This window comes from Oncorhynchus mykiss, chromosome 29 (genome assembly GCF_057628025.1).
Source record: "Oncorhynchus mykiss isolate SJ-2025 chromosome 29, ASM5762802v1, whole genome shotgun sequence".
Taxonomy (NCBI): domain Eukaryota; kingdom Metazoa; phylum Chordata; class Actinopteri; order Salmoniformes; family Salmonidae; genus Oncorhynchus; species Oncorhynchus mykiss.
In genome coordinates, this window is record NC_143050.1 from 18,950,531 (window position 1) to 18,965,243 (window position 14,713).

General features: G+C 42.5%; 1 protein-coding gene and 1 pseudogene across 2 annotated transcripts; one reads left to right on the plus strand and one right to left on the minus strand.

The window, feature by feature from the left end:
- Positions 1-1,712: 1,712 nt before the first annotated feature.
- Positions 1,713-5,362, plus strand: LOC110509957 (transmembrane protein 179B-like; annotated as a pseudogene).
- A 1,600-nt stretch (positions 5,363-6,962) lies between these two features.
- On the minus strand, positions 6,963-14,571 carry tmem151a (transmembrane protein 151A). Of its 2 annotated transcripts, XM_090226738.1 has the most exons (3): positions 13,653-14,184; positions 10,793-10,843; positions 6,963-10,493 (listed from the first exon to the last, which is right to left on the minus strand). In XM_090226738.1, exons 1-3 carry the CDS (start codon positions 13,704-13,706, stop codon positions 8,829-8,831), a joined length of 1,770 nt encoding a protein of 589 aa, XP_090082864.1. In that variant the 5' UTR covers positions 13,707-14,184; the 3' UTR covers positions 6,963-8,828. The 2 variants fall into 2 exon arrangements, with proteins under 2 accessions (XP_090082864.1, XP_021446865.3); XM_021591190.3 differs by lacking the exon at positions 10,793-10,843 and having other exon boundaries at positions 13,653-14,571.
- Between the last annotated feature and the right edge of the window lie 142 nt (positions 14,572-14,713).

A 14,713-nucleotide genomic window follows, 5' to 3' on the forward strand; every position in this document is an offset into this window, starting at 1 on the left:
ATTTCATAACTATTGACCTCCTGTTATTTGTTCCTTTCATCATCTTGCTGCACAGAGGATATTACATTCCTGAGACATCCACCTCCAGGTCTCAGGTTCAGGCTACATTGTGTAAACCAGAACATTTGTATGTCAAGTCAAGGTGTATTTATACAATTTTATTTGAAGAAAACATTATTGGGATTAAAATGAATAGCTTAAAACAATAGTTAAACAGTAACTACGTTTAGCAAATCAGCATAAAAAAAACATCTGCTGTTAAATGTTCTGTTATCACTTAGGAACACTTGTTCTTTACACTACTTTAATCACAAACGGCCAGAGTAAGACCACTACTGACATTACTTTTTATTGAACCTTTATTTAACTAGGCAAGTCGGTTAAGAACAAATTCTTATTTACAATGACGGCCTACCGAAAGGCCTCCTACGGGGATGAAAAATAAAATAAGAATATAGGACAAAACACACATCACGACGAGACACCAAAACACAACATAAAGAGAGACCCAAGACAACAACATAGCAACACAGCATGGTATAAACACAATAAGACAACAACATGGTAGCAACACAACATGGCAGCAGCACAACATGGTAGCAGCACAAAACATGGTACAAACATTATTGGGCACAGACAACAGCACAAAGGGCAAGAACGTAGAGACAACAATACATCACGTGAAGCAGCCACAACTGTCAGTAAGAGTGGAGATAAAATTAAGCGTCTGCACACACACAGTTTTCAGTCTCAGAGGAGAACAATACAGGATCCAAAAAGTTGGCTTTGCATTTCTGTGCATGGAATTCTAAACTGGATTAGGGTTAGAGGGAAACTATGCTGATTACTGAGAAGATTAGATTTGTTAATGTACTAGTTGGAGAGCTGGGTCTAGGAATAATAAAAACCCAGTGGTGTAAAGTACTTTAGTAAAAATACTTTCAAGTATCTGTACTTTACTTTACTATTTATATTTTTGACAACTTTTTACTTTTACTTCATTACATTTCAAAATAAAATAATGTAATTTTTCTTTAAAACATTTTCCCTGACACCCAAAAGTACTCCTTATATGTTGAATGCTTAGCAGGACAGGAAAATGGTCCAATTCACACACTTATCAAGGGAACATCCCCGGTCATCCCTACGGCCTCTGATCTGGTGGACTCACTAAACTAAAATGCTAAGTTAGTAAATTATGTCTGAGTGTTGGTGTGCCCCAGGCAACAACAAAAAACAAGAACATTGTGCAGTCTGGTTTGCTTAATATAAGGAATTTGAAAGGATTTATACTTTTACTTTTAGTAGTTATAATTAAAATAGTAGTAGTATTTTACCGGGTGACTTTTCCTTCTAATTGAGTCATTTTCTATTAAGGTATGTTTACTTTTACTCATGTATGACAATAGGGTACTTTTCCACCACTGTCATAATCTCAATCATGTGATAGAAATCAAGTGATTCAAATAAGGGTGCATGTGCCATCATCAGTGTAATGGAGTAGTGCACAGACCTACTGGTTTGTGTGGATGGGTTAACAGGCCAATTCAGGGCTCTGGTTATATGGTTACATGTTACACAGCGCCCTTATGTGGCCATTTATTTTGTCTCACATAGAGGCCCAATGTAAGTATTCCATTCCAATCTTACAATCAACCAATTATAGTAAATGCATTGCATTCCTTGGTCATATATTCAATTGAGGTTTACAATTTTAAAAAATGTGTTAATGGGTACATTTTTGCAAAAAAAAGTTGGCATTCCATTGTAAAAGTTAAACAAGCTTGGAATGGAGTGCATTATCCGGGTGCTAGGGTGTCCTTGATGGGTATCATAGGATGGGTTTGCAGAGGTTCGTGATGGCGTTGCCAAGGCAGCTCGTTTTGTAGCTCGTACTTTACGCAGAATGTTTCATCTGTGGAATAACGTTTGCTGACTCACTGACAATGACCCAAGTATGAACGCATTCATGATTGAAAAGTCTGATCTTTCAACTGCATATGGGACATTTTAAACTTGAGAACACTTATGAACCACCTTGATAGCATTTTTTTTTTTATCCCATTATAACTGAGCAATATAAAATATTGGAAACATTTCCACATTCATACAGTTGAAGTCAGAAGTTTACATACATACACTTAGGTTGGAGTCATTAAAACTGTTTTTTCAACCACTCCACAAATGTATTGTTAACAAACTATAGTTTTGGCAAGTCGGTTAGGACATCTACTTTGTGAATGACACAAGTAACTTTTCCAACAATTGTTTACAGACAGACTATTTCACATATAATTCACTGTATCACAATTCCAGTGGGTCAGAAGTTTACATACACTAAGTTGACTGTGCCTAAAAACAGCTTGTAAAATTCCAGAAAATTATGTAATGGCTTTAGAAGCTCCCGATAGGCTAATTGACATAATTTGAGTCAATTGGAGGTGTACCTGTGGATGTATTTCAAAGCCTAACTTCAAACTCAATGCCTCTTTGATTAACATCATGGGAAAATCAAAAGAAAATCAGCCAAGACCTCAGAAAAATATTTGTAGACCTCCACAAATCTGGTTCATCCTTGGGAGCAATTTCCAAACGCCTGAAGGTTCCATGTTCATCTGTACAAACAATAGTACCCAACGCAGCCATCATACCGCTCAGGAAGGAGACGCGCTCTGTCTTCTAGAGATGAACACACTTTGGTGTGAAAAGTGTAAATCAATCCCAGAAAAACAGCAAAGGACCTTGTGAAGATGCTGGAGGAAACAGGTACAAAAGTATCTATATCCACAGTAAAACAAGTCCTATATCGACATAACCTGAAAGGCCGCTCAGCAAGGAAGAAGCCACTGCTCCAAAACCACCATAAAAAAGCAGAACTACGTTTTGCAACTGCACATGGGGACAAAGATCATACTTTTTGAAGAAATGTCCTCTGGTCTGAGGAAACAAAAATAGAACTGTTTGACCATCATTATGTTGGAGGAAAAAGGCTTGCAAGCCAAAAGAACACCATCCCAACCGTGAAGCACCGGGGTGGCAGCATGTTGTGGGGGGTGCTATGCTGCAGGAGGGACTGGTGCACTTCACAAAATAGATGGCTGTTTAGGAAGGAAAATTATGTGTATATATTGAAGCAACATCTCAAGATATCAGTCAGGAAGTTAAAGCTTGGGTCTTCCAAGGGGACAATGACCCCAAGCATACTTTCAAAGTTGTGGCAAAATGGCTTAAGGACAACAACGTCAAGGTATTGGAGTGGCTAGCACAAATCCCTGACCTCAATCCTATAGAACATTTGTGGGCAGAACTGAAAAAGCGTGTGCGAGCAGGGAAGCCTACAAACCTGACTCAGTTACACCAGCTCTGTCAGGAGGAATGGGCCAAAATTCACCCAACTTATTGTGGGAAGCTTGTGGAAGGCTACCTGAAACGTTTGACACAAGTTAAACAATTTAAAGGCAACCAAATACTAATTGAGTGTATGTAAGCTTCTGACCCACTGGGAATGTGATGAAATAAAGAACATTATTTATCCAAAACTGAGTTTAAATGTATTTGGCTAAGGTGTATGTAAACTTCCGACTGCAACCGTAGCCTGTCACACTACTTTCACTCTCAAATGGACACAAGGCTACTAGTGGACAGCTGCTGGGTATTGAGACTACTGAATATTTATCGCCCTCTCAACAATGGGTTTAACTTTTTGGGTGCTACATCCAATAGTTTAGTAAGATTTTATCAGATTTTCAATAACTTCTCTCCCAGACAGTATTATGTTGTATTTTCCTGCTTTTTTTTCTCAAAAACATGGGGACTAACCATAGGAGCTAATAATGAGAATATCAATTAAATTAGTAGAGATCATCATGTGACTTTTTAATTCAGGGAATACATTATTTTGATGTCTTAGTTGACTTCACCTAAATGCACCATTGACAGTGCAATAGATTAGGCTACCATTTCCATACAGATGACAATGCCTGTTTTAAATTAAATGTGTTGAGAAAAATGTGTTCTACATTCATAGATCTTCCTGTTGTCACATGGCCCAGTGGCACCATAAGATAATCAATCATCTAATGTCCTAAAATAATATAACTGTTCATTTGTGCACATGAATGGAATTTCTAAAGCATTTCATTTAAGTTGAATTAGGCTCCCTATCCAGGCCAGGAGACAGTGAGGCCCGTGTGTGACAGACTATGTAGCTTTAGGTTGTGGAACATGCATACAATTATTTCAATTGCATACTGTTGAATAAACTATATAGTTTTACTGAATGCATCTGTAAAATGTGTATGTCATTCAGGGCCACTTTATAGGCCAGTGCATTCTTTATGGGACTGTTGAGTACAACACATTTAGCCTGGTTCGGGAGAGCCCCAGCCATCCCTCCCTCCGCTACTTGGTGTAAGCCATCTCTGTATCTGTGGCCATCTACTGGTTCTACACCAGCTGTGTGGAAGAGAAGGTCAAGAAGTGAGAGGTTCAACTGTATGGCCCAGCAGATGTGTCACTAATATCGATTTCCATGCCCAAATAGTGTGGCATCAACAGAAATGATTTGTTTGTTGTTGATTTGATTTTGACTGTGTTTCTTTACCTAGCTCCCATTCTGCACCCCCAGGGAAAGACTGTGGCTGAATGTTACTCTGGGCGGGTGTGTGAAGATATTGTTCTTACTGGCAGTGTCAGGGACCGCCTCTTTCTGTCTGCCCTTCAAAACGTGCCCTCCATAACCAGGTGAGATGGCTGCCTTGTTTTCCCATCTTCTCCCATATCACCTCTGTGCTCAGTGCCCTCTTGTCTCTCATACTGTATATGAAATGGGAAATATTTTATGCTGTTCTTTTATATCTGGAGGACTTCTTTAATTTCAGTTGTGATGAGCAGACCATAAAACCTGAGTCAGTCCCTACGATGGGAATCAGTTCTACACAGGCGTGAATAATGCAGAGGTCTGCCCTGACACTATCCATATCATGATGACACATCAAAACGCTGTTGCCTTATTAGACAAGATACTTTTTTATAGCCTTTGTATTGACATTTTTATTTAAAGCCATATTGTATTCTTCATCTGTCCTCTATTTCTTTGTCTTTCCCAGAAGTCTGTGTGGGTGAACTTCTTCTTCTGGGTGCTCATCGTGGCGGTGGTGTTTGTCCAGAAACGTCAGGGTCAGAATGGAGTACGTCTGAAACAGAACCCTTCTTCCACCGACCTGTCTGACCTAACCTATAGCCCGATGGGTGCCATTATGTGTCTTTAGATCTAGTTCCCTGCATGCAAGAACCTACTATTGGCCCAAGATCAAATAACAGGGGCTTGTAAAACAGGATGTTTCGGTCATCAATGGGGCAACCTAACTACAACATGTTTTCACTATGGAATAGTGGGAAATACAATTAACTTTGGAAGTAACCTCTTCCATTTTTGTATACTTAAATCAATTAGTTACACAATTCAGTCCCTTCCTGATATATAGGATGATCTGTTCAAATTATACTGTACTGATATGTACGTCTGTGAAAGACAAAACATTTCCCGTGAAGTGTATATTCTACATATATATATATATATATATATATATATACACACATTTTTAAAAAATTGTCTTAATCTTTATTTGATTATTATTAATTAAGTACAGATTATTACTAGTTATTTTCTAGTATTGAATGAGTTACAATTTTACATTTTATGAGAAAAAAAATCAATCCATCACAACCTTTATAAAATGGCATTAACCACAGTCTTCAGTCCCAACCACTTCATAATTCTTTGCCTCCTCTCACCATCCATCTATCCCTCTCCTCTCTGCCCTTTTCTTCAAGCACTCTCTTTCTCTCCATCTTTACTAATTGCTTGCTGAGTTTGCGAGCTTGTCTTTCTTTTGTTTCAATGGGGCCTTGGTGTCCAGGAGCTGCTCCAGCTGCCTGCGTATGTTGGATATGTCTAGCTGTGCTGCTTCTATCTACAGGCCCTGGCCCTCCTCCCTGAGCTGAGGTGACCTCACCAGGGCCAGCTGGGTGCTCTGCGCCTTGCATGGGGTCCTAAGCTGTGCTGCCTCCACCAACAGGATCTCCATGTTCCTCACAACAGAATCCACCTGCTCCTGAGACATTTTATGGACTGGGGGAAAGTGAAAAGTGAAATATTACAGGACAAATGGGGCACAAAACGCATACTAGTCTGGAATTAACATCAAGCAGAGCATAAAACATCTGACATGGATTTGCACTGAGGTGTACCCTAGTGAATCAACACTATCTTAAAACCACTTGATAAGATATTAGCCACCCTCCTGTAAATGTTAATAAAGACTGAAATGTCCATGGTGGCAGCATCAGTCTGATTCATCGGCCCCTGAGACAACTGCAAGTGGCTTACCATGGAGCTTATCTCTCACCTACAGTGCTATCAACAACAGGCAACACATTTTCACCATTCAGGCACTTTCTGAACCACAAAATAACATATATTGTTTTACATCTATGTCTCCATAAGGGAAGCCAACAAGTAATTTGTGCATAACACATTGTATGTGACAATATAACATAATATTTCAGTGTAACTACCTGCAGTTATTGGATTATAATTACATTGTGGTTACCAACATTTTGCTGTAAGTGTTTAAACATTTTGCTCTGATTTATACAAACTCCTAATAGTGTATGTCTACAGACATTTCTTGGAAGGGCCACTTACCACAGTGAGAAACGTTTCACAACTGCAAATGGAACGTGCTGCAGCAGTTTCTTCTCTCCTCTTCACTTAAAATGTTGTCTACTTAACAATTACTGGTAGATTCCCAATGAGTTGATGTGCAGACTCTCATTTGTCATATGAAATGTGACGGGTGCCTAGCCCTTTAAAACCAGCTACGTGTAGGAGGGAGAGAGAGTGAGACTTGCAGACAGACATGCATGGATGTACTGAGAACCAAAACCAACACTTCTAATTCTTTACAAAATGATTTTATGAATCTGGTTACAATATGTAGTTACAAGATCACTGGTAACAACAACGTGACCTAACAGTTATAGGCCTAATGCAATTTCAAACAGTTACTGTACTTGACACTCAACAATTTGAATGTGTATTGGTAACACATGAGACACAACAGAATGGGAACATACAGGAGGAGTCTTTTCAAGATAGGGAGTGGTTTTAAAGTGTTGGTGGGACAAGTCACCATGTCAATACCTTCATACAGTACATATGAATGTTAACATGGCCATTATTTGAAAAGTAGGTCCATATTCACATCCATGGATCTTTTTCCTGTTATTAAGATGGTCTATTTGTGCTTAATAATGTGCACCTACTATGACACGTGAATATGCTGATGTAAAGAAGAGTAAGTCCTGACATGCTATTTCGCCTGGCTGTCAGTCTTTGTATGGGCATGTCTTTCTGTAATTCTGTGAAGTTGTGTTTGAGCTAAACATGCTGTGTGTTATGTCAACTATGTGCTGTCTGCATGTTGTTTGATTATCTACATAAAGACAGATAATACATTTCTTGAAAGAAATATTGTGTTATGAATTTTGCTCTAATTCCTAATTACAAGACCCTTTTTGGCTTTGATCCCAAGGCTTCCGAGCATCGATCACATCCTAATGGCATCAGTTGAGTGAGGGGTGGGGGGAGTGTGGGGGGGTGGGGGGAGTGTGGATATGTACTCTACTGCATCATATCCATACTTGACCATGATGTATAACTACAACAGTGGGCAGAACTGAGACATGGGGAGAACCCCTTTAGAATCGTGGTTAAGGCCAAATTGCTACGAGGCATTTTGGATGAATAAAGGGGTTAATCTTACCAACATAAAATGGGACAATTGCTCTCTCCATAACTCTATCTTATCATATTCCATCTCCTGTTCCCCATTTCCATGTTAGGTTTAAAAAGTGAGTGTCTTTCTCCACATTCCTGTTGTCTGTGAGGGGGGCAAATGCATGGTTTTGGCTGACGGAGTCACAAGGCTGAGCTACAAGGACATTTTTATAAAATCATGAAGTTTCTCATAAAGTAGCTAGATTTTTAGCAACTACTGCCTCCCTGCTCAAACATACCCATATGTGCACTTAACTCTTAAAACATTATTCACTATATCTGTGATGTCATAGACAATATTGTTGGCCGCTTGGATCTGCATTATCTCAAGAGGAAGGTGAGTAGATGACATAAGCCGCATCACCTCAGTGCCTTGATCAAATGTATTATTTGTTTTACATCTAAAAGTAATATAAAATTGGATTACTATCGTCTCTTTGTGTAATGGTAATATTTTTTTGATTTCATTGCCATGAGAGTTGTGCTCCACCTCCACCCGGGAGTTATGTAAGTTTACACAATATACAGTGCCCCTTGAATGAATCTAATAGCTTGGTGGACTACTACTACTCCTGATGTTAAGCGCTAACTCAGCAGCTCATTGATACGTCCATACATTCATGAACATACATTTCATACATTGATGAACAATGATACAAAGCGATTGTTGTTCATTGTGGACAATGGGATACACATATTACACACTCTCAAGCAAGAGCAACTACATAGTTGTAATTTAATCTACCGTGACACAATAGTTTGGTTTCCCTACACATTTTGCAGTAGTCCTTTGTCGCAGGTCTGGAAACGAGGGTTTTTCCAATTGTTTTCTTTCTCCTTCCTTACCCCTCTCTTCTTTCCATATTACCACTTCTTTTTCTTCTTTCCCTATTTTCCTCTCCTCTGCCCTCCTCTCATTCATTTCTTGCATCATCCTGAGCAGATTTGCTTATCTACTCTCCATCACCCTAGCCAATCATAGTGACTATCCTGTGTCAAGGTCCTCCCCTCCATGGCAGCTCTCCTCACCATGGACGATCAACACTGGCAATTGGAGAGCATCCTGATAAGCTGGTGGTCTCTCTGTCACACAGGCCACTCCCTGCATGATCTCAGCCCTCACTCTCTCTAGTTCCTGCTCTCTATCCTCCTCTAGCTGCAGACTATTCTCATCCTCTTCAAATCCTTCTCCCTCCAGGACCCCTCTGCTCTCTTCGTTAGCCCGGCGAAGGCCCAGTCCCAGAAACCCACCACCTTCATCCCCTCTACTCCCCATCCCTGCACCAAGGCTCCGGGAGTGAAACAGGCAGGCCTGCCGCACCGTGTGCAAACGGCCCAGAGATAATCCACTGCGGCTGAGGGCTAGCCTTCCTCCTCCCATCCTTCCCACTGTCCCATATGTCAAAGACCCCGCCCCCATCGCCACGTTCCCCCTGACTCGCGAGGGGAGCGAGGAGCTGCTGGTGGACCTGCGACAGCGGGGGCAGCTCTGGAGGACGTAGCTAGAGTTCCGCCTCATAGGGACACGCGTTGCCCCGGTAAACGCAGAGGGCGAAGATGTTGTGTTGTTGGTGTTCAGATCCATCAGCAACGCCTCGGAGTAACTGGGCACCATCTGCTGGTTGCAGCGAATGTGCCACTCCAGTTCAGTGATGTCTACCGTGTTGACCCTCGATATGACACGTAATCTGGGGCCACCGCGTTGCCCATTCTCCTGGCCTGAGCGGTAGTTGCCCATCTCAGTGCTGTCATTGTCATTGACTTCCTCGTTCTCACCAAACAGCTTCTCCACATGATAGTGGACATACGCCGTACGGTACTCTGACACCACACGTAGTGGCCAGGACAACATCAGGGCTGAGATCAGCCAATACATGCGCCGGCGAGAGAACCAGGGCGGCCACGCCGGGTCAGGAAAGGCTAGCATGTGCTCACGGAAGTCCACGTTCTTCAGGTGCATGCCCTCCCGTGCCTCCATGTAGTCATCCAGACCCTCGTTCTCTGCGAAGAAGCGTGCACGCTGGGTGAGGTAGGCAGCCTCGGCATGGGCACTGGCAAAGCTGAAACACTTGGTGAAACGAAGGCGTACGGCCGGGTGCTCCAGAAGGCCAAGAAGCTCCTTGGATACGTCCTTGACACCATGTCGGGTATAGTCAAATTCAGAGCTGGCTGTGTGTGTGTTGACCCGCTCATGGTACACCTGTGTGGTGGTGTAAGCGTCACCATTGCGGTATCGAGTCACCTGCCGTGTCCGTCTCACATAGTGATAGCTGATGGCCTTCCACCAGATACAGGGCATGGCCTGCTGCAGCCTCTGGACCCTGTTGTACACCTTGCTAATCCTCACCCGGGCCAGAGAGGATGTTTTAGAGAAGCAGTGCCAGCACTCCACCAGGTAGACCAGGTACAGCATGATCAGGAAGGCCACCGGGATGTAGACGTAGCCGTTGGAGCAGGGGCTGTCATGGTAGAGGCGGGCGCGGCCGCCGTAGTAGAGGCCGTGTTCATCGGCAGCCATGACAGTGACGCGGTAAAAAGAGCACCATCCCAGCGTGGCGAAACAGCCGAACATCAGCAGCGTGAGGAGCAGGCACTTCCAATGGGACTCTCGGCATAGGGACCCGGGAAGGGACTGTTTACAGGGACGCTGCTACAGGGGGGTAGGGATAAGAGACAAGGTAAAGCAGATGATGGGGGGGTGGAGGATCAGGCACAAATACAAGTAGAAATTTGTTTAACATTTTATAAATGGGAGTAAGGTAGCAGAGTTTGAGTGATGGGATCACGAGCTTGACATTTGGGTAAAGGGAGTGATGTGAGGGTGGACAGGACGTTGGATAAATGATTGTTTAAGTAGTGGGGATGGGGTTTTAACGATAATAAAACATCACGTGTAATGGAACGTATGCGGGGTGATAAAAAGGAGAGGAACAGGATTGAAGGACATACAACAGGAGGCAGAAAGACAAGGAAAGGAAAGGGTGTTAAAACTGGATTTTTCTGCAAGAAACAGAAACAGAGAAAACAGAACATATATTAAGTGTATTCCATTAGAATACAGACGATTGGGCATCAATCACACCATGGCCTTAATGTCACAACAACATTAATAAACATCAATGTTGTCTCCTCTCTTGCTCCCCTTCTCTGCCAGAGATGGAACATTCCAGTCTCTGGAGGCATGAACACATTTCCTGGCAGAGTGAAACCCAAACCATGAAGCCCATTTTAAACACTTGGTTTTAGTGGGCACTGGAAGAGGTTGATGCTTTTAGACCTCATCAAGAGAGAAAGAGAGTGCATTCAGCTCTCTGTTGCCAGTGGAAGTTAGTGGTACTGTGGCCATCCCTGCTTCCCATAGGGAGATGCACATGGACAGGGTCATTCTTGGCCACACAGAGCATAGAAAAGGAAACAAAAGGAAAAACAAAAAAAAGAGATAGATAAGAAGTGGGCCCGTGTCCACAAAGAGTCTCATAATGAATAAGATTATATGGACAGATACGAGATCAGCACTTCTATTCTGAGATGCTTTGTGGATATGGGCCCTGAGATCAGAGTATTTGACGATCTGCTTCGCTTTTGATGTAGTCAAATGGGCCTCTCACAGCCATGACAGTGACCTTGCAGGGAAGGTTTGTTTTGCTAAAAGGCAGGCTGCTGTCCAAACGGTAGCTGTGAGGTGTGTTCCTGTTGGCAGAGGTGCCAGGGTTTAATTGTGCCTGCATTACAAGGACAAGGGAGCACGCTGAGTCAAAAGGGAGAGACCATTTAAGTTCACCGTAAAGCTAGAGCCAAGTGCCTCAATTGCTAATTTATTACATTTGTGTGTGTCTATATTAATGATGATGGGCTAACTCTGTACTCATCCCCCACTTACAGGCCATTAGAGAGGAAGAGATGAAGAGAAAGAGGTATGGGTAGTTTACTAGGAGCATCATGTTTCTTCCACTGTGCTTTTTCCCTCCCACTTGATCGCTTTTCTTCCCACTCCATATTGACATTAGCACTGTAAAACTACTTTGGGTGTAAAACTGTTGCTGAAAGGAGAATGGAGAAAACTGCTTCAATTTCAAACACAGTAGAACATTTGGTTTTGCTCCTTCTTACTGTCATAAGGACAAGGACAAAATATTTCACCTATCAACTATCAGAGCAAGTTGCCAAATTAAATAATGGTACAGGGAAGACAAATAAAGAAGGGGGACAGAGTAAAGAAGTGTCTTTTTGTTATAGAAACAAATCCAACTAAATGTAACATATTCTGATGCAACAACAGACGGAGAGAGATGGATAGTGTGTTTAAGTAGGTATTACAAAGAGCATTTCAGTCATACTCAACCAGTGTTAATTATTTATCAAGCCTAAGAACTACCGGTCTGAGAGACAGTTTTATCGGGAATGCCTCTCATATTAGAGGCAGGCGGAAACATAATGTGAGTTTGTGTGTGTATAAATTAAAGTAGGTCAGCCTGTCGTCTGCAAGTCCTTACTACATAAGAGTACAATTTTTCTCAAAGTATGTGGAAGAAATCTGACCATTGATGGCTGCAAACACAACAGAAGACAAGACACACAACTATGTGGGTTGACCCAACCAGGTTTTCTTCAACCAGTGTCCAAACTGTAATGATACTACAGACCTTCCTCCCTTCTTTGTTTTTGTGTGTGTAGGAGCCTGTCTTCCACTGTCTTACCTTCACTTTGAGATGAAGGGCAAAGCAGAGGAAGAGAGAAAGTAGAGATGGCAGGCTTACAGTTCTGCCTGCACATCTGTCTTATTTCTCTCAAACCCCACAACATTCAAGGGAACACAGAGGCCGCCCGAGTAGAAAAGCAACCTCAGAGATAAACATTAACACACACAGAGGTGTGCTGATTTTGCCTGACAGGACACACAGACATCATTATGTGCACATAGCAACCATGCTCATTGGAAAAAAGGGCATTATGACATGTAACTTATCTGACTTAACAGTAGATATGGTTGTGTCAGTATAATACAAACATAAAAACTCAATAGTGCTCTCTGGTGCTTGCCCAATCTGTCTCTCTTCTTTTTATTGATCTCTCTGTAACATAAGAGCTGAGGTTACAGCTCAGCAACTGAGGACTCTGTAACATAAGAGTCCTTGGACGTTTAGGCTTCTACTCAAGACAGAACAGTGATCATAGACTATAATGTGGCCTGATGCTGTACAGTTCATTCTAATAAGTACTCCCCAAAGGAGATGTCTCCTAATCATGAGGAATGATTTAATAATTAATGTTGTTATCATGTCAGTAATTGTATGTGGCATTCCTATCTCAGCCCTGGCAAATAGATGAGGGGGAGCTAAATCGTTCACCTCCAGTTCGACTGCAATGCAGTTGCGTCCGTCCATTAGTGAGGGGTGACTTCTAGTAACCTTGTAGTATACACGCACTAAAAAAATACGTGACTGGTCTCTCGTAGCATATTGTAAAGACCAGAGTTCCTCCGATCAAACTCGGACGCACCAGAGATGCAGAGTTGTTTGTGCTCAACATGTTGGTTAGTGAGTGGATAACTGAGTGAGCTCCACTGGTTACAGAGGAGTGAAAACGGAGGTTGAGTAGCCTATTAGCTTGAGCTCACCATGTAGTGCAGATCTAAATATATGGATAATATCCTTGCAAGCGCACATTCTATATGGGTATTAACATTGTCATTTTATTAGCCTGTATATAGTAGCCTAGGCCATTCAGTAGCAGCCAAAACAACAATTACGCACGCGCGCACTTACCCCCCACCCCCACACCCCAAACAACCTAGCCAATGCTCTACTACCTCTTCTCTTCTGCCCCCGTTCAGTAAGGGCGCTTCTCCGGTCACCGCAGGCATTCTTTCGTTCCTCACAAGCTATGATTTGACCGTGAGCATCGGGATCTATCCGAGACTCCCACGATCAGGGGGTCCAGTGTCCGGACCGCCCCGCATGACAACTCAAGCCCCATGTCCGAATTCGATTCTCCGAAAGCAAACGTCTTCGAGTATCAAGTATTCCTCTTGCCAGGTTATTAACACAGCTCCTAGCATTGCCCCAACGGATTGATTCGATCCTGTCCTGCGGTTCTTGTCACACGACGACCGCGGGACATGGCAAAAACCCGTTTCATGTGTAGTTTCTCGGGTGTCTGTTATGTCACCGTATGTTGTTTTATTGCTAATGTATTGCTGTAATCTATTTATCTACAGTAGCTCCAGGCTCCAACATGGACCATCCAGCGGGGAAGATAGATGAGGAAATACTGTACGTTAAATCACAACCGAGACATCGCGTTATTATTTGGTAGGCTACCTCCTGACGATGCAGCTATGGTCTGTCAAGTACGATAGCACGCTATTTATCCGTAGGCGTAAATGGATCCTCATCCCACCATTCAGATATTATGATTGGCAGATAATTTCGTTCACCCTCCTCCTCGCGCGTTTGGTCATCTGTTTATTCCGGTTTTCACCTGCACATTTAATCGTCGACGGTTAGCGCTGACGTCACTGAGTACGGACATAAACGCGCACCATTTTCTAAAAGGCCTACATTTCAATTAGTTGCGGTGACAATATTGTAGTCATTTAACTCCCGATATACGTTTTGTGAGCAAATACTGCTTCTTCAGTCTGAAACCTTTCACATCGCCCACGTTCCACAACCAACTAGTTCCATGGCATGGGTCTACGTGCAGAAATGGGACAGAACCAAGAATGTGTGGACCTGACACTTACAATTTTCAGCGTATGCCCGTGCGATGCCTCCACTTAACTGTGGCTATATTGTGCTGTCAAATGTAAAATATGCACATTATGAATAGGCTAAGTGTTAGTATACTTATGTATCTACAAACATGCTA